The following is an 18883-nucleotide window of genomic DNA, read 5'->3' as shown; positions in this document are numbered from 1 at the left end:
CCTTGAGCTCTCAGTTGACAAGAAGGAACCAGTTCCAACAATACTCAATGCAGAAGCAGAGACATTCAGACCAGAGATGCTGCAGTGGCAGCGAATTTTCGAGTTCAGGAAATCGCAGAGGATGAACAGTCGACCTAATTTAAAGTGAACATTCAGTAGATACTGAACTGTGAACATGCAGTTAGAACTATTCGAGAAAATTGACATTTATTACAGTTATATCAACGGTCAATCTCTAGGTGTATTGGAGAACTACATTTATCTCGATGAGCGGATAAATGGGGGGAGGGTGATGGAGATTGACTTAATAAGTTAATTTATTACAACATTATTAGAGAGAGGGAAGTGTCAATCAGAAAAGGGACGAGGTTGTACATTTTAGAGGAGAGAGAGAATTTGGGATTTTGTGTTGTGAATTGAGATTTAATTGTGAGTGTTGTAATACTGATTTGGAGGCGAGTTCACGACAGCACCAACACATTTTGGAACTTATCTTATCACCTTATCTTTTTACTTGCTCCCCTCCAACAGCAACGTATTTAACGGTAGATTATGATCATTTTATAATTTCAGGGTTTTTTATCCCGTTTCACGTCGGGTGTTTAAATCATCTATGTAATATTTCAAGAATTTCTTGAAGACACACATTTTAGCCTTTTGAAGCTCAAAATGTGAAAAAAAACGTGAAAAAAAGTGAAAATACTGACTGGACTTTCACTTTAAGACTATTATTTTTTTACTACAATAGTTTGAAAATCTTGTAAAACTTTAAAAACGGCTTTAAAAAGGGGTTAGTTTCTGGTTGGATATATTATGTTTAAACTTATCAGAACCAAAAAAGTTGTTAATTATCTTTCAACAAGAAATATAATAAAAAATTGAAATAAGAACAACTAGGCTATTTATTTACAAATTTGTCAAATATTAATCACAATTTTTGCAATTCAATAAATAATCAGTGAATAGTCACAATTTATGCAATTCAATGAATAGTCACAATATCCATCTTATTCCTTCTTGAATGTAGGCATGCTATTATTGTTGATCATCATAGTAATAAATGGATGGCATACACTGATGGTGCCCCTGCTGTTAAAGGCATGAGACAAATATTCAGTATTTCTACTAATCAACTAATGTTTTTAGATAGTTTTGCTTATGCAATTTGGGCTGCCTATGATTGGAGTGTGTTAGTTCTTCACAGTACTATGTTGTGTGTTGGCTTTGTGCTAGATATGTGTTACAGGGGCAGTAAAACAGCGCCATTAAATTGAGCCTAGGGGGCTAAGAGTTGAGTTGACTGGTAATCCACCATGGTTAAAAAAAGTTTAAATGGTGTCTGTCTCACTTCGCCCTGGTGTCTGACATACTTTGCCACAAGTATAAGAAATGGTTGAAAAAGATTATCTTGGGTAAAAAGTGAGCTTATGCCCCACACCCCCCTCCCCCAAGTTGCACAGTAATTTTTCGGAGGTCTAAATTTAAAAAGATGTCAGACCAGGCCTAAAACAATTTTAATCATTTTTAGGTATGGTCAGATAAAGCAATGAACAAAATCAATCAATCCTTCTTTTTTAAAAATGAAGTCCATATAGTCTATAATACTCCTGGTAGAATGTACAAGGACAAACACAAGGTAAATACATTGCTAGTGGAGGCCTTATTCAAGGTTCTGTTAAATTTGTTAAATTATTCATGTATTTACAATGCTTCTGGAAGACTATAGTTCCTGGTCTTGTCTGTTTAAAGGTCAGATTACAGTCCGTAATGTAAACAAACACTGTGTTTACATATTGCATTGCTATATCTCTTTAAATATCCTGCCCTATCAGAATATTTATTACCATTTTAGTTCACTATGAATAAGAGATACAGTTTATGTTCAAAGAAATGCAAAACATGGGAAATCATAAAACCCCTGATATTATGAGCAGAACCGATGCGTAGAAGCCGCTGCAATAATATGAAATTTAACCCACCAGTTGCATAAAAACCTTTACCAGCAGACAATTTGATGAAATATTAAATTTACGTAAACATTTATACTAGTTCGAGAATGAAATGGGTCGAAATATCACCGCAAAATATGTTACATGTCGAAACATGTTTTTTTATACTTATATTCCCCCATACGTTGAACATAAATCGAGTTTATCCTACAATTCGTTAACAAAAAATATTTAAGCTTTTTTATAACAATTTTTAATGTGAATTTACCACATATTCTCTATACTCTATACCAATTAATTTATTTGTTCTGAAGATGCTATTTAAGGTGGCTCCCTACAGTTTTGATTGTGTAATGCGCAATTGTGTTCGAAAGACCATTATTTTATCATCTTACAAAGTATGATCACGAAACTTGGCCACATAAGTGCTATGATATCGCGAATTACGAAATATATAAAATTTCGTAAAATATCTTCGTTGCCATGGTAACATAACGACTTTAAAAAGAGCCAATTTGCAGATTCTGAGATAACTTTTTGAAATTTTCTTCGGTAAAACTTTCTAATTTTTTCCACACAGTAATCCTATCCATAATTCTTTCTAATGTTAGCATTTAAAAAAAATCGTACGAGCAATTTTTTTTAAATCCTCAAAAAATCCTGTTTCTTAATTCAAAAAAATTCGGCTCGTACGATTTTCTTAAAACTTGCACATTTTACGCATTTCAAGATTACAGAAAACTGTGTAAAGTTTGAAAAGAATTTACCGAAGGAAAAACGAGAAAAATACATTTATTTTTATGTTTATGACGTCACAAAAATCAGGGTTTCAATTTCCTCGCGCGACCAGTCGACATCCCGCGAAGGCCCGCGCGTGTTTATCAAATGTTTATGGGAGGTTGCTCGCGCAATTTTAAAAAACCCGCCCCGCGTGCAACATCAGCCACGCGTGTTGCGTGTACTATTTCGCACGCGACAAAATTACCGCGATATAACCATAGAACTGTAGGGAGCCACCTTAATACGGCATTTACGGGCTTTAATAATCCCCGAGCCGGTGCGGAGCACCGTGCGAGGGTACTAATTCCGCCCGGAGATTAGGAATTACACCCGGGACCCGGGAGAACATAGCGGAATCCAAAGTTGCCCAAATGCACTGAGCTATATAATATTATATAGCTCAGTGCCACTGAGCTATATAATAATTCCTGGAGGACCGGCTCCTGTCAAAAAAGTGAAGCAAGAAACATGGCGGATTTTTTCGTGCTGACGCCAGATATGGTCCGAAGAGGTCATGGCAATTACCACTGACAACCGCGATACAATGCTTCAGGCGCACTCCTTCGCCCTCCGGCTGTTTTCGAATTTTTTTTTATTTTTCTTGTGATTTTTTCGTATTTCTTCAACCGAATCTTGATATTTTTAATACCACTATTTTTTTGACGTGAAGGAACAACTGCCTCTTTTCAGTTTGTGGATGCTGTTAGTCGCTAAAAGGGGGGAATATCGACTCCAACTCGCACTTGTAAGATTTACATTTGTTTTTGAATCTACTTTGGTGGCATTTTTACTACTACTTGCACCGAAGATGTACATAAAACATCTATTTTTTTCCGAGCTTCACGCTTATAATAATGGATCAGAATTTATTTACATCAATTGTTTTTTAATACGTAATTTATAAGTGCAGTTGTTTTAATTTTTGTGTGCCAAAATGATATATTTCAACATCTAGTTGCAAGATCCTTCCACTTGCCAGGCATTTGCACCATTTTATTGAACCGTGTATCCTTCATTATGTATGTGTATCAAGCTGAAATTTTTAGCTGAGGTTTAATATTTTTGGCAAAGGCCATAACAAAGTGATATGAACTAGTATTCTGCATATAGGATTGTTTTGACTTGGTCAATAGTTCTGTTTTGGCTAAGATCAGACATTTTATTTTCACTTTTCAATGGGAGAATGGCTACATGGTTTATATGTCAATTTATATTTATATTTACATATTTAAATGTCAATTGTGGGAAAATAGAAACCAGAAATAGCAGAGTTTGCCCACTTTTCTCATTTGTAGTAAAACTATACACAATGCAAACTAACTTTGATCTGGTATCATACAGTGAACATAATAAACAGTATTGATAAATAATTCAAATTTGGCGCAAACCTAACAATGAAAATGCTAAACAGATTAGGTAATAAAAGCAAATTTTAGACCATAATAATACAAAGCCATATTAATACATCGAGCTAGGTCTGCCATACTTTAAAAACAGAAACAGTTAGTCCCAAGAATCCTCCACTGCTCCACAACCAGACAATTTAATAGAACAGAAACAAAATCTGAGTGACTAAATAATCTTGCAAACTCAGGACTCAAGGTATTAAAACACACATGATTCTAGTGATCCTTGTCCTTAGGTAGGCTAGTGTCCAACATTGACTCTGGTCAGTTTTAATGCAGTGATAATGTCAAATTAATTGGGCTATTTTATCTATTGGTGAATCTTGTAAAATAAAATATTTGAATGAACAGGGTAATTGTGCAAGTAAAAACTGAGCAAATTTCCTAAACAATAAGAACTATGGGATTATAAAGTTTGGTTCTTTAATTTGCTGTTAAGTTTTTGTAAATATATAGTTCATACTTTAAAATTTATGTTTTCATATTCTCAAAGAATTGGCAGTTTTCACTTATTAATCAAAGGTGGATTTCATGGCTGCTAGACTGGCAAGTTAAGAACTGGCAAAAGGCCAAAATAAATAAAAAAGACAATGGGTTACATTACATACTCCTGTTTTTCAATCACACAATCTTGAGTTCACATTTGAGTTAATTCTTCAAGTGAGAATAGATTATTCAGGATCACCTTTTTATTGAATGGCACTCATGCTGATATTTTTGTACAGATATAGCATAGCAAAGTCCAACTGTTAATTATACTCATATCATAAAGAGTGACTATGTAGTACTAACAAAGCATACCCGATCCTAAATAATTCTCCGTTTTCATGAAAATTATATGATACTATACTTCATGTTCAAATTTAATACTTCGGCTTCGCGATTTCGATTTCACTAATGATTTCAAATGTTATCCTTAATTAAATACCGAAATTTTTGCGGTTTTAGTAATCGTTTGTCATATTTAAAGCACGAGAATTACGTCTCAGTCGTACAGGTTTTGAAATGAAATCAACAAATGGTAGTAAAATGTCGTCAAAAATTGAAAATACCTCAAAAAGGTTTTTTAAAAAACATTTTATAAGCAGGGGGGAGTGAATGTTGGAGCGGGCTCAATATTGAGCCGTGTCAGTGGTAATTGCCATGACCTCTTCGGACCATATCTGGCGTCAGCACGAAAAATCCGCCATGTTTCTTGCTTCACTTTTTGAGCCAAAAACATTAGGAGCCGGTCCTCCAGGAATTATTATATAGCTCAGTGCTCAGTGCCCAAATGTCATGGACGTTCAATGGTCATGGTACTTGTGCGCATGCGCGAAATGCGAACGAGTGTAGACTGGTAATCAGCAACTTCCTGATTGGCTAAGACGAAACGTTTGTGTTTCAGTGAAAAACGTCAGCAATTTAACTGTCATTTTGCAAACTGCCAAACTATTTTTTAAAAAAAATGTTTCGAAAACAAAATATGAAATGTGGAATCAAATAACAAATTAAACCCTGGAAGAGTTTAAAATATTATCAGAACTGGAGGAATTAGCGGTGAAAAGGAACAACTCGATTATAATCCTTGAAATGGTAGGAGTCTATTTTGTTTATTTCGAGGTTTATTTCGTGTTTGCTGTACGAATACATTTTATGACCTTGGTACAGTATGTCGTTTTGCTCAGTTTTGCGAAGAGGTGACCGACTATTTAAGGCTTTACATCATCGTTTTAACCTCCAAGAGAGTCCTTAAAAGTGTAATTCGGAGTTTTAATATAACAAATATCACTTTAAAGGTTTATATATAGTCGACTGCAATCACTGCATGAATTTAATAATCGAAAAACAACATTCGACGTTCACTGCTTGGTTATTTATATTATTTTGGCTGTTTTGAAGGTTTAGCTATAATGAAGTATTAACTCTCACTTAAACTGTGAAAGTCTATAACTTAATGCAACGGAAAGCAGCAGGAAAACGGGTGATTTCACTTCACCTTTACGACTGTGTTTGTTTCCGAAATATTTGAAACATCAGCTATCGGCTTTACATTTAGGACATTTCATAATATTGAAGGTTAGGTCTAGCTGGCAAGCTCAGGAAATATTTTGCTTCGTTTGAAATGGCGAGGGGTTGCTGCATGCATGTATTTCTAGTACGTCGTTCATTTGATTCAATGAACAGTCATTCTATAAACAGAACAAGTGAACAACCGCTACCAATCAAAATTTAAACTTTAATGAATATTTTTGTACCTGGAGAGCTTCATTGTCATTCTTTTAATCAGAAGATTCTAGTTGACTCCCAAATTGATATTTTTAAAGAATATTTTAGAACAGTTTTACTTTATCAGTTTACCAGCAACTAATTCAGCAACCTCGTACCGAGGGTCTTTTCTCCCCAAGAGTCAAGACCCTGGGTACGGGGTACGAGCACTGGGTACGAGTTTGCAATATTGGTTGCAATTGCAAATTCAGCAAATGTGTAACACCTCTCGCAAGATCTAACCTGATTGGCAAAAATGAGATTTCGGGTTTCTAGAATTTTAATTAACACTTATATATAACAATTATATTTATTAATTCCCGGAAGTCAATATGCCTGCCATGTGATTGTAGATCACGGATCTCATTATGTCTTCGATGGATAAAACCTCCTTTCAGGAACGACAGGGCAAGTAGATCCACCGTCAGAGATTTTCCACAGGCGCAGAATGATGGAAGGCGTTTCAAAGGCCATCGATAACGCATGTAGATTGCGTCAAGGAACTCACGCTTGGTCAGGATGTAGCCCTCATCAGCAAGTGGCAGAGCTGTTAGCCAAGCTGAGGATCCTTTCAATCGGGCGAGGTCATTTGCTCGAATCTGCTCTTCACTTATGCTTGATCTCAAGTTCTGTAGCAGCAACGAGCTCCTAGCTTGACGTTGTTTTGCGATCTCATGGCGAAGATCGTGGATGGAATCCCCATGTTCTGCTGATGGTGTTTCTCTCTACTCTAGAGAACATGACAGATGGATGGATGTGGAGTTCAAATGCTCTTCATCAAAGATGACCTCCCATACGAGCTGGAAGCGAAACCAACTGTCGCTCATGGATGGACAAGCTACAGTAATCGAGGGGTGCAGGAAGGAGTTTCAGGTTGATGGTGTCGTCAACAAGCTGCATCGCGGTCTTGATACCTGGAATGGCACGAATGTGGTAAGTAAATCTGTGCCGAAAACCAGAGACAAACGCCGTGTATGCTGCTTGGGGTTAGAATTTGGCATTTCACTCGAAACGTGAAGTTGCTGGCACCATTTTCTAACTAAAGAACTGATATACTTATCTTTTCCGTCATCCGATCCAAGATATCCTCCAAGGTACTCATGCCCTTCTGCCCCTTCACTTGAAATTCGTACATTAGTTCCAGCAAAGATCTCAATGGCAGTCTGCTCCAGGTGTGGCTTCACAATCAACCAGGACTTATTAGCTCGCGGGTCGGTAACCATGACTCGGACCATGCACGGCAATCTTCTCCCACCAGGCACGCAGTTGCATCAGCTTACCTGCACCACTAAGGTCATCCGCGTACACAACATGCCTTACATCACTAGCTTCATCAGATTTAATCATGAGCAGGAGAGGGGTAATGGCGACGGCGTATAACGGCATGGCTAACGGATCACCTTGCGTGATGCCTTCCACTGATGCAATTTCTTTATGACATGACGACGATGACGACACGTGCACACCACCATTCAGAACACTGCGAGAAATGTGTGTAATGGATATTGTTCTGGAATAGTGTTCAGTCTATTACATATGCGTTCAACCAAGCGTTTCATAATTGTTCGCATAATACACAGTAATGATTTCATGTATTTTCATGTCTAAATGCACTTTTTAGACACTCTTAATTTACACATTGAATCTCCCACTCAATTCTATAGCCATCACATCACTCGGAACACTTAATTTCCGAGCAATCATGTAATATTCGGTTTATTATACACTGGCGGTCAAAAAGAACTGCTCAAAACAAGTTAAAATGCTCTCAAATGAACGTAACTGTCCCTCTAACAATATATACGAGTAAATATAGACTAGATTACATGCTAAGCTATATGAAATATTAATATTTTTGTTGACCCTCCTTTGGCCTTATAATTGTTGACGGCCTTACACCGGCGTGGCATACTTTCTGTTGGGTGGTAATCTTCACGGTCAAAAGAAATTCATCCTATGGACAGTCTTTACAGCAACGCATAAATCATGGACGCTTTATGAATGAATTCCTTTCTTGTACTATCCCCTTGACATTGTCCCACAGACCAATCCATTTCTGTCACTCCCTCTTCCTGAAACCATTGTTTGACTATATCTTGGAAGTGTGGCAGGTTGCATTACATTATTGAAATATTGTTTGGAATAAGAGAATGTTTTCAGATGGATGATGATAAGCAGCCTGATCGATATATAAATGTTTATTTTTCTAAGAGGTATCCGGAGTGAATGAAGATTGGTTGGAACTTCAATGTACAGAAAATCCACCTCTAATCCCTGTCGACCAAGTGCAACGAGTGCGTAAAGTTAACACTAATAAAGTACCTGGTCCTTACGATTTTATTATGAAGATTTTGAAAATTTTTGCAAGGTACTTTGCTATACATTTGACCGAAATCTTTAACGAATCTTTTCAATCAAAAATCTTCCCTAAGACCTGGAAAAAGGAATCTGGAATGCCTGAATCTGTACCATGCACGCATGTTGAGGAATTAAGACCAATCTTCTTAACTATAGTGTCTTGGCAAAAGTTCAAGAATCTTTCGCTGTTCGGTGGATAATTGAAATGTTAGAATCCATTCAAACATCTCCTAATAATATTGCTATAAGCAATATTCTTTCATGTGCAAGTTAAATTGTATGGTGGTCAGGGGCGGCGGAACAGGGGGGGCTAGGGGGGCTTAAGCCCCCCCAGAAGTAAAAGTGGGGGGGCTTAGCCCCCCCAAAAAATTTCATGAAGAAAGCCAGAATGGGAGAGCAAATATACAAACTAAGTTACCACGAAGTCGACAAATTAATGCTCGCCGGCGTATTAAATGCTAATAAGATATCCTATATTGTGATACGGATCAAGTGAATGTAAATTGACTTTCTTTGATCTTTCATAGTTGTCTTTAACAGCAGAATATTCGTGGTTGTATATTGTTATTATTTTCGGACCGCCATTTCGTTTGGAAATTATTTTCAGAATTTGAGAGATGATTTTTCAAATGTAGGAGATATACCTACACGCGCTGTGCCGTTTTCAGTTTGTGTTTGCCCATAAAAAATTACGATGAAAGTGGCAAGTAACATTCTGAAATGGTCATTTCCGAAGATCTAGAGCATTGAAATTCAAAAAAAATTTCGCTCGGCGCCAACCATGGTGGCGCCTCGTGAAATTAGCCCCCCCAAAATATATTATGTTCGCCGCCCCTGATGGTGGTTGTTTTAGATGATTTAAACTATTCTATAATGGGCGAAGGTGGTCAAAAAGTGAAAGAGTGCATATCAACTTTTGATAACAAAGAACTAGACCACTGTGTCCTTGATCAGGGTAATTACCAGAAGGATGGTGAGAGTAATGTCAGAGAAAGTTCAGATGTTGATTGTTCGTGTTGTTGGTTTATTTTTTCTACGTTTTTATAGGCAGTTGCTTAAATTATAATTAGATATGGGGCGAGTAGTCATTGAGATTGTAGCACCGCGGCCACATTTTTCCTTGTGATTTTAGAAGACTTTTAGAATTTGCAGTAAAGTACTCTTAATGTAATATTTCATCTTCAGAATTATTTTAATTAAATATCACATAATTGCAGCAGTCGGGGGGATTAGCTCAAATGGTAGAGCGCGCGCTTTGCATGCGCGAGGTAGCGGGATCGATGCCCGCATCCTCCAAAATTCGTTACTTTGCTTTATTTTCCTCAACACAGATATATAGGGTCTTTTTTCAAGAAAACCCCTTTTTTATAATATAAACCACTGTCTTTATAGAAATTTATATGCTAACCAATGTTAGGGAAGCTCGTACCCAGGGACAAAAACTACCTAGTAAGCAATCTCGTTGCCCGAACCCGCGATTCCTCTGCCACGAAAACCAAGGCTCTGGGATGATCGAAATCTGATTGGTCGTTCACGCCGTTTCAATTTTGAAATACAAAATACCGTTACAAACCGGAACTTCCGGTTTGGATTATCCCGGAGCTTTTGTTTTCTCGTCAGAGGAATCGCGGGCTCGGGAAACGAGATTGCCTGCACGCCCCAACCTCGTACCCAGGGTCCCCAGTTCCATCGAAAAGATATATAGTATCAATAAGTCGATAACCAAATGATCATTTATAAGTTTTTACAAATCGAATATATATATCTAAATCAATACTAAACAATAGCGTCTCGTTTAAAAATAGTGTTGACTGTTCAGAATGTTCTGTTCAGAAATGATTAAATCCTGTTTTCCACTGGGCGAATTTTAATATTCGCACGAACAGATAAAAAGTATAGAAAGCGATTCTTCTATTTTTTCGCGGCGAAAGGTTCGCCTGGTGGAAAACGGACTTAACGCAACAACCATTAAAATGCTAAATACAAAAAATTTAAATTTGCTATAGAAGTGGGACTTCAGTCGAAGGTGCTTATATAAGTTGCAAATTCAGATATTGCTATCCATATTTGTAAAGTGTAAATACTGGTAATTAAAATCATTTGTGGATACAAACAAATTTTACTCGTGATCGTACTATGAATCCCGAGATGTACTCGCCATCGAATGATTTCGTGTACGAATTATAAAACCTATGTTCAGCTCAATCTTCCATAAGACCAACTGCATCAACTGTGACAATAATCAAAGTCACTTCCAGTTTACCATCATTACATGTTACGCATCGCGCAAGTTAAAGGTGAAAGTTCTAGAATATTTCAAGCGTGTTTGAAGATACATTATTATAAAATGGTCGCCAAGCATTATATGATATTTACTAAACACCACTAAGGAACAATTCTTATTTAATAGAAATCACAAGACCATCGAACAATGTACATATGCTAACAATCTATACTATTAATAATACTGCCTCTCGTGGATCAAATAGGCGGTTATTATACTTTGTAATATCACGTTTTGTGAGTTTCTTTCCAAATTCAACCTCCGGTGACGTCAAAATCAAATAAGATTGTATTGCTGTTTTACGCGGATGTGGAAGATATGAAAACAATAAAAAATGAACCCATAAACGTGATATTACTTTCGCAAACATGATTAATATGTAAACACTAAAATGCATTTGGTGTTTGAATGAGAGGTAAGCTTGTCCCTTTCTAAAATCACTTAACGAACCGGTTCCCAAATCTAAATGACAGATTACAGCAAATCAAGGTAACCTAGGGACTACAGAGTAATCACGAACATTCTAAGGTTCTTTAAACTTTGTGAGGATTATATAGCTAACCACGTTTTCAAGAAAAAGACATCATCGAACCACAAAGCGTCATCTCTACATGTCGTCGCTGGGCCCTTCTGGTACACTAAATGAAACACAAATATTGAGGTTAAGTTAGTTTTTACATGTAAATCCTGGTAGCAGATTTTATTCATTTCTTTGTTCAAGTGTTCCTAGTTTCTTTACAAGTTCAGTTAGGTTGTTCCAAATGTTTACAAGCATTTGCTAAGGAATATTTTCATATCCGACATTCTTTTCAATTTGATTACTAAAGAAAACTAAAATGGCGATTTAAATAAATCAACAGGTTAGAACAGTTAGATCACAAAGAGATGCGAAAAAATGAAGGCTCTATATAGGAAATTTGGGTCAATTTATGATAAATTTTAGCTTAGAACTTTGCTTATCCGTTTGCTTATCAACTTTGAACAACCAAACCTGACGGAGATTGTGGTTGGACAAAATACTGCAAGGTAAGAGAGACGAAGCTACGAGAAACTGCATGCTTCCTCTTGAAGGAAGGGATGAAAAGCTATAAGCAGAGTAAAATAATTCCCCGGAGTTTTAATAGCATCAGCTTAACTACATATAATGTTTCATATGCAACAGAAAAAACCTCCCGTTTCCTGTAGTAAACAATCAGGTGATATTATAAAGTTATGATACCTGAGTATTCCATTGACTTGAAAAATACTGCTGGTTTATTATGCTGTTTGGTATGAAATTAAACATTGCATGATTACCATTATAAAGCTAGTCATAACCATTAAGTATGTCATCACAATCAACATTTCAAAAATCATGGTATAACTAAATTATAGCAGAAAAATTCAGGACATTTTGTAATCCCGATTGCATTTATACTTGTAACCAATTTTTGACACGGAATCAGAAGGTGTTCTGTTCTAAGTGTTTTCCGCAACCTTGTCATGAATTAAAAGAACATATGTCGTAGGTCGAAAAAATAGCACTACATGTAAACACCTAAATATAGCCTAAAACATTAAACCCAAAAAAAAGTTTTGGAAATTTTGTACCTCTCGGAGAACAAACGGCTGAACAACTCGATGTTTCTCCATGTGAAACTCAGCACCTTCTCTTCCAAATTTGAATACAGCAATTAATTTCGAAGACTGGAAGTTATACTGTCTTGGCTTACATAATACATATACGTATAGTATCTATAGAATTATCACTAGTCAACCCCAGTAATAAAAGAGGAATTTATTTTTCTACAATTTTTCCTGACCAAGGCCTCGAGAGCATGATCCAATGAGTAAAGAAATGGAAAAAGTAATACCTGCAGCACCTTCTTTTTAATGAGTGATTTATTTGCCAAGAGCAGACCGGACCCCAGCAGACTTGTTCAATTCTGTTGGCTACAAGTTTAAACACAACAACCAACTTACCCGGTGTCATCTTGACTACCTTGCGGGATCTTATCCTCCACCATCTTTAATGCACCTTTATCCACTTTTTCATCTTTCGAAGAACTTATTTCTTGACCCTGTATTTCATTACCTTCAGTCTTCTCTTCCTTAAAATCATCTCTTCGGCGACTTTCGTCACACTCTCGGCGGCTGTCGTCATCACGCCGGCGACTTTCCCCACTGTCTCGGCGACTATCGTCACCTCGTCGGCGACTGTCGTCTTTCTCCCGGCTACGACTTCGGGCATCATCACGACTACTTCGCTTCCGGTCACGGTCACGGTCCCGACTTCGGCTCCGATCACGACGGCGATCTCTATCGCGGTCCCTGTCTCGATGTCGGTCACGATCCCTGTCCCGTCTATCGCGGTCACGATCTCTCCGATCACGATCATTATCACGGTCACGATCTCTTCGTTCACGGTCACCCGTCACCCGGCGATCACCGTCACGATCCTTTCCATCGCGATCTCGGCGATCGCCGTCACGCTCCCGGCGTCGTTCGCGGTCCCTATCTGAACGTTTATCGTCGGAGCGCGCATCTTTTCGATCAGAATTCTTTTCCCTGTCCCCCTCAGCTGAATCTTTAGATTTAGCTCTGTTTAGCCACGGACGGTTCTAAACAGACATTTCACCGATAAAGAAACAGTATAAAGTCAATCCTACAATAGCACTTTACACAATCGCTATTAGAAACACAAGCTACCTTAAGTTCTTCAACAGCGGCTTTTATCTGTGCATAGCCCTTATGTTGCTTTCCTTGCAGATGATCGTCAACACGGATCTGAGCATCGCCGATGATAAGAAATGCACCACAAACTTCACACACTTCCATCAATTTTTCTTGACCATTGAAGCTTGGATCTTTCACCTGTAATTTAAAATATACATTGTTAAAATGTTGATACTAGCGATATTTGCGCCAATAACAGTATTAGCCCCAAAGTATATATAAAGACTTCGAAAAGCAATGGTAACAGTAATATTTACAAATGCACCGATACATTCATTAAAACTTGTTATCATTCGAGACTACAACGTTAAACTGATGGGAAATCTTTGTGATGGTGCGCGTCACAAATGAATCTTGCTCGCGGAGGGTGAATACTGAATGTAGCCAGAGCAGTTTACCGGCATCGTACAGAAAGTAGGTTCACTCCTTCCGGAGGTCAAATAAGGTCTGAAATGAAGGTGACTAATATTTACATGCACCATGCATGTACACCAATACCAATTAGGAGAACTCTGGCACAACCAGTGAACTGTAATAATAACTGGAACACTACCTTCTGACGGGAAGTTGAAACTAAGTCACCCCCAGTCTTTACACGCAAAAACAAACAAGGCAAAAACAAAACGATTTTGTTGTTATTTCGTAAAATCTGATAAAAACTCACAAAAAAATGTTTAGGGAGATAAAGATCTTATTTTATTGGTACTCGCAGCCGGCTGAGACATTCGTGATGTCAGTAGAATGCATTCAATGGACCTATTTTTGGAAATGCGGAGAAAGACGGTCGTTCTTTGCTAGTGTCTGGAAGTAAAGTCCCGCGAATTTTGGCTTCACAAAATCAATGAGGAGGTATCGTTCCAGTTATTTATTACAGTTCACTTGGTACAGCAAAAAAGAACCCACGTGCAGGCTCAGCTAAGCGCATAAACACATAAATTATTTCGTTGTTATATGCTCCAGGGTGCAGTATACAACATTGTCCAGTTCTGCTTCATTTTAGCTGTGTGCACGGGTATGGCATTGCATATCAAACAATCAAAATCTGTTATTACTGATTTCAAATAATACTAAAAAATACACTTAGTTCCTAAAATACATTCCCAAAACCTTTACCTTAGATGTAAGCTGATCACGTTCTTCTTTCAACTGATCCACTAATTTCATCACCCCCTGTGCTTCTTCAACTTTTCCCTCACAACCAAGTTTTTCCGCCTGAATGATAAATGAAGATGTTTCAAAAAGAGCTTGATAACTGACTAACGCTGATTTTGGCTTCCAAAAATTAAATAAAGTCTATCTAAAAGTAATCGCATGCATACGTTACCTGTTCCACGAGAGAATTAACTTTTTCTGTAAGTTGGGCCTCCTTTTCTCTTTCGGTGTCTGTGTTCAACTTTCCTAATTGCTTTTCCTGAACGTTTTGATGGATGCAATGTGAGTTTCAACAAAAGAGATTTCCAATTTTTGCCCACCTCCATATACAAGTCTTTTTAGGGCTGCCCCATTCAATTTAAAAGCGAAATCGATTAATCGTTGTGTAAAACAAATTCGTGGCATAAATCGATCTAATTGTGTTATTATATAATTCAACGAAATAGGACGTCACTGACCTATATGTAACAATAGTGGTTTGTAATTAACGTTTTTACTAAATATTTGCGGGTTATACCAGTCAGTGCAAACATTTTGAATCTGAGTGGAAAATGAACGTTGTCACATCTGTAGATTCTACGCGCACTCTCCTGCGCTTAAACTAAACTGTAGAAATGTATGAAATGGCAGAAAAAATAGTTCAACATAATGGTCCTACTTTTATATTTTGGTGTTTACATTTTACAAAGATTTTTAAAAATCATTAAGTCTTTTTACCAATGTATTTTTAGAAAGAGCTTACAAGCTTAGACTAAACATCTTTTAGAATATTTCTAATCCGGACTGAAATTGCATTCCCGCAACAATACTGCACTGTGCATGGCGTTGTATATTATCCGATAACTCTGAGGTAAAATCATTTGTAAAAAAAATGAATGATTTATCGGGAGCAGCTCTAATGTTTTTTCATTGTACAAGTTAATGCTGTACATTTTATTAAAAGTCTCTGATATTTATAAAGCATACTTTCATAAGTTCCTGCGTGGTTGTAAGTCTGGAATGACCTCGTCTTATTCTACGATCAACATCGGATAAAAGCGATTGTAAATAACGCAAGAAATCATCCTCATATCCCATGGTACCAAATCTTTTGGAAGTTTTGTATCTAAAATGAATGAAATGAATAGTAAATACAAATACTTTAATTCTATTTCAGATCGTAAAGACAATGAGTATAATAAAATAATTCGAACGAAAGTTTGAAAATATACACTACCAAAAACGTAAACAATACAATTTGTACTACAGGTAATAAAAGACATCCATCATTGTTAATATTTTTAAGAATCGCGTGGTAGCAATAAATGCAAAAACCGCAGTTTCCGCAACAAATCTACCAAGTCCCACTTGTTACGATTTAGGATTCTAGCATTCTGTTTAAACGTTTTCACGTCGTACAGTACAAGATAATACATTAAATGTTTCCAGAAATCTCTTTCTGAGCTGATTACGTTTTTCTCAGAGGACCACAGAATACTACAGGAATGAGACCATTGTTGGAAGTAAATAATTTTCTTTCCAAAAGATATAAAAATAGTAAGTTCTGATTTTTTAGTAGGTCAGGTAATGCAACAGATCTTTTTTAGTATCACCCCAAAAACGAAGCAAACCTCTTACTGACAATATTGTTTTGGATAAAAGTAGTACAGATTCGTTAAATTTTAGCTTTCATTTTCAGTGATGATTAACATTCCAAAGCAACAGTTAAAGAAAAGGCTCCATTGGCAGAAATTATTTTTATTAACTATTTTGCAAACCAATACTTCCTCATTTACCAACTAAAGACAAATAAAACAGGATATTTGACAATAACAATGGTGTAAAACCTAACTGAATTTGTTTAAAAAGTTCTGTGTTATAACTATTAGAAGCCAAATTTGGATCTGAATTACTTTGATACACAATTAATATTTTGTAAGATTACTTACTCTTCACGTAATTTGTCATCATGCAGTTTTTCACAAAAACCTAAAAATATAAAACAATAAATAACAAGGATACAGTTTTTCTTCATTGGTACATTGAAGGGATACTGTAAAGAGTATACTCTATATGATAGATAAGAGTATATGATAAAAAAAAATTTTCTAGAGAGAGCATGCTAAATTTAGTCAAATGAACAAAATTTTGTTTTCAAAGTACAGAAAAAAATATCCATGCAAAATTTGTATACATTTGTACGACATGTTTGTACCAATTAGTTACATATTTAGTGACAGGCTGCAAACTGAAAGAGATAAATCTTGCTAACCCAAACAAGGATTCGGTTAACATATCACCTTACAGTGATAAACATTCACCTTACAGTGATAAACATATCACCTTACGGTGATAATGTCAAACCTTAAAAAAGTCATAATGACAAATTTGATTGGATGAATTGGAACTGATAAAACTCATATAACTTTAACATTTTTTTTTAATAGCTTAGAAAAATGTGTCATCTTCCCTGAAAGTAAAATGCTTCAACAGTTTCAAAAGAATTCCTCCTTAAAACATAGTTTTTTATCTGGTAAAGCCTTCAGATACCCACACACACTTTATTTCAGGCCATATTGATAGAAGACCACAAAATTTGGGTCCTTTTTTAGCTATACAATAGCTAACAAAAGTCATTCTGAAGTTGTATACCTTTGTAGTTCAAGAAATTATGAGATATATTATTTCATGAAATCCTATTTGTCTATCACTGCGAGGTGATTGTGTTTGTTAAATGTATAAACTAGTTGTTGTAAGGTTGGCATCAAAAGAAAGAATGGGACTTAAGGAGAAACAAAACTCACTATTTTATGAGTGTGAATCATTAAGTGTTCTGTTATTTTCACATGGTAATTCCACAGTAACAATTTCACAGAAATTTTCATTCAATATTAAATTTCACCAGTTATGGAACCTGTCTAAATATTTCAACGACAACTTGTCTTTTTTCGTAAAATAGATACCTAATTCTTTTAGAAACTGAAAAAATGTGATGTTGTTTCTAAACTTTTGGCAGCATTTTGTTCTCCAGAACCACTAGACTACAATTTTTCACTTGTTGATAGACAAGAAAATCTACATTCATGATTCATCTTCATCCCAAATCCCTATCCCTTAGATCATAGCTTAGATTGACGTCCAATCAGTCTTTGACTCTGCTAGAAAGCATATAACTCGTTATTTATAAATAGAAGATAAAAACTTACCCAAATCAGATCTCGTATTAGTAAACAAATCATGTGGACAAAAACCAGCCAGGTACATTTTACAAACCTACAAAAATTGTCGAAAACAGTATATACAAAACTAGCACCATATATATTCCAAGGCTATTAAATATATACCACAATAACCGGGGTAAATCTTAACGAAATTCTTACTTACACTTGGATCGGACCAATGAAGACTGCACTTCTTTTCTTGAGGGGCCAGATTTCGGTCTCTGCCCATCAATTCGTCCAGTAATTGCGCTTGAGAAAGCATTTTTAAACCAAGAAGAAGGAAAAACGTGCAGGTCAAACGATACTTTTCATTTCATGTTGATTACTTGATTTGGATGATTCGAGTCGAGATGAAAAAGCAATCCTTACATTTCTCGGACCAGCGGAAATTACAAATTTCTAGAGGTACTTTATCTAATACAACTATAGCGTATTGTTACGCTTTTTGTGAGCCGGAGCTTCTTCTTGTCTTGAGAAGCTTAAATTCTCTCAAACTTCCCTTTTGCTTTATTTAGAATAAAGCTTTTCTCTTAGCTAACGGAATGAGTCTCATTATAAAATTTTGTGTTCAGTTCTTTAATATATACCACTGTCTAATTACAATATAAATTCATTACACTTTATTTTTTTTTTCAAATTCGCATAATTAAAAACGGCGCAACTTGACCTTTTAAAGGAGACTTCATCTTAACTTTCTTTTTTCACGGATCGAGATTTTCTGCGAGTATGTCTAGAGTTTTTCATATTGCCAGTACTGGCGAATGTGAATATTCTAAGAAAGAGAAAAAAACT

The 18883-nt window shown here is 36.2% G+C and overlaps 1 protein-coding gene and 1 non-coding gene across 2 annotated transcripts; one reads left to right on the top strand and one right to left on the bottom strand.

Moving 5' to 3' along the window:
* The first annotated feature begins 9963 nt into the window (after positions 1-9963).
* Positions 9964-10036, top strand: Trnaa-ugc. Its single transcript has one exon. It is a non-coding gene; the product is annotated as a tRNA-Ala (tRNA).
* A 495-nt stretch (positions 10037-10531) lies between these two features.
* On the bottom strand, positions 10532-18420 carry LOC114521124 (luc7-like protein 3). The gene is made up of 9 exons (XM_028541536.1): positions 18255-18420; positions 18077-18143; positions 16820-16859; positions 15858-15996; positions 15064-15150; positions 14853-14951; positions 13713-13877; positions 12987-13624; positions 10532-11662 (listed from the first exon to the last, which is right to left on the bottom strand). Exons 1-9 carry the CDS (start codon positions 18351-18353, stop codon positions 11632-11634), a joined length of 1365 nt encoding a protein of 454 aa, XP_028397337.1. The 5' UTR covers positions 18354-18420; the 3' UTR covers positions 10532-11631.
* Between the last annotated feature and the right edge of the window lie 463 nt (positions 18421-18883).

This window comes from Dendronephthya gigantea, unplaced genomic scaffold (genome assembly GCF_004324835.1).
Source record: "Dendronephthya gigantea isolate DGI-Jeju-01 unplaced genomic scaffold, DenGig_1.0 000019F, whole genome shotgun sequence".
In the NCBI taxonomy this organism is placed as follows: Eukaryota; Metazoa; Cnidaria; class Anthozoa; order Malacalcyonacea; family Nephtheidae; genus Dendronephthya; species Dendronephthya gigantea.
Note: the sequence above shows the minus strand (reverse complement) of the source record. Positions and strands in the feature narration are given on the sequence as shown.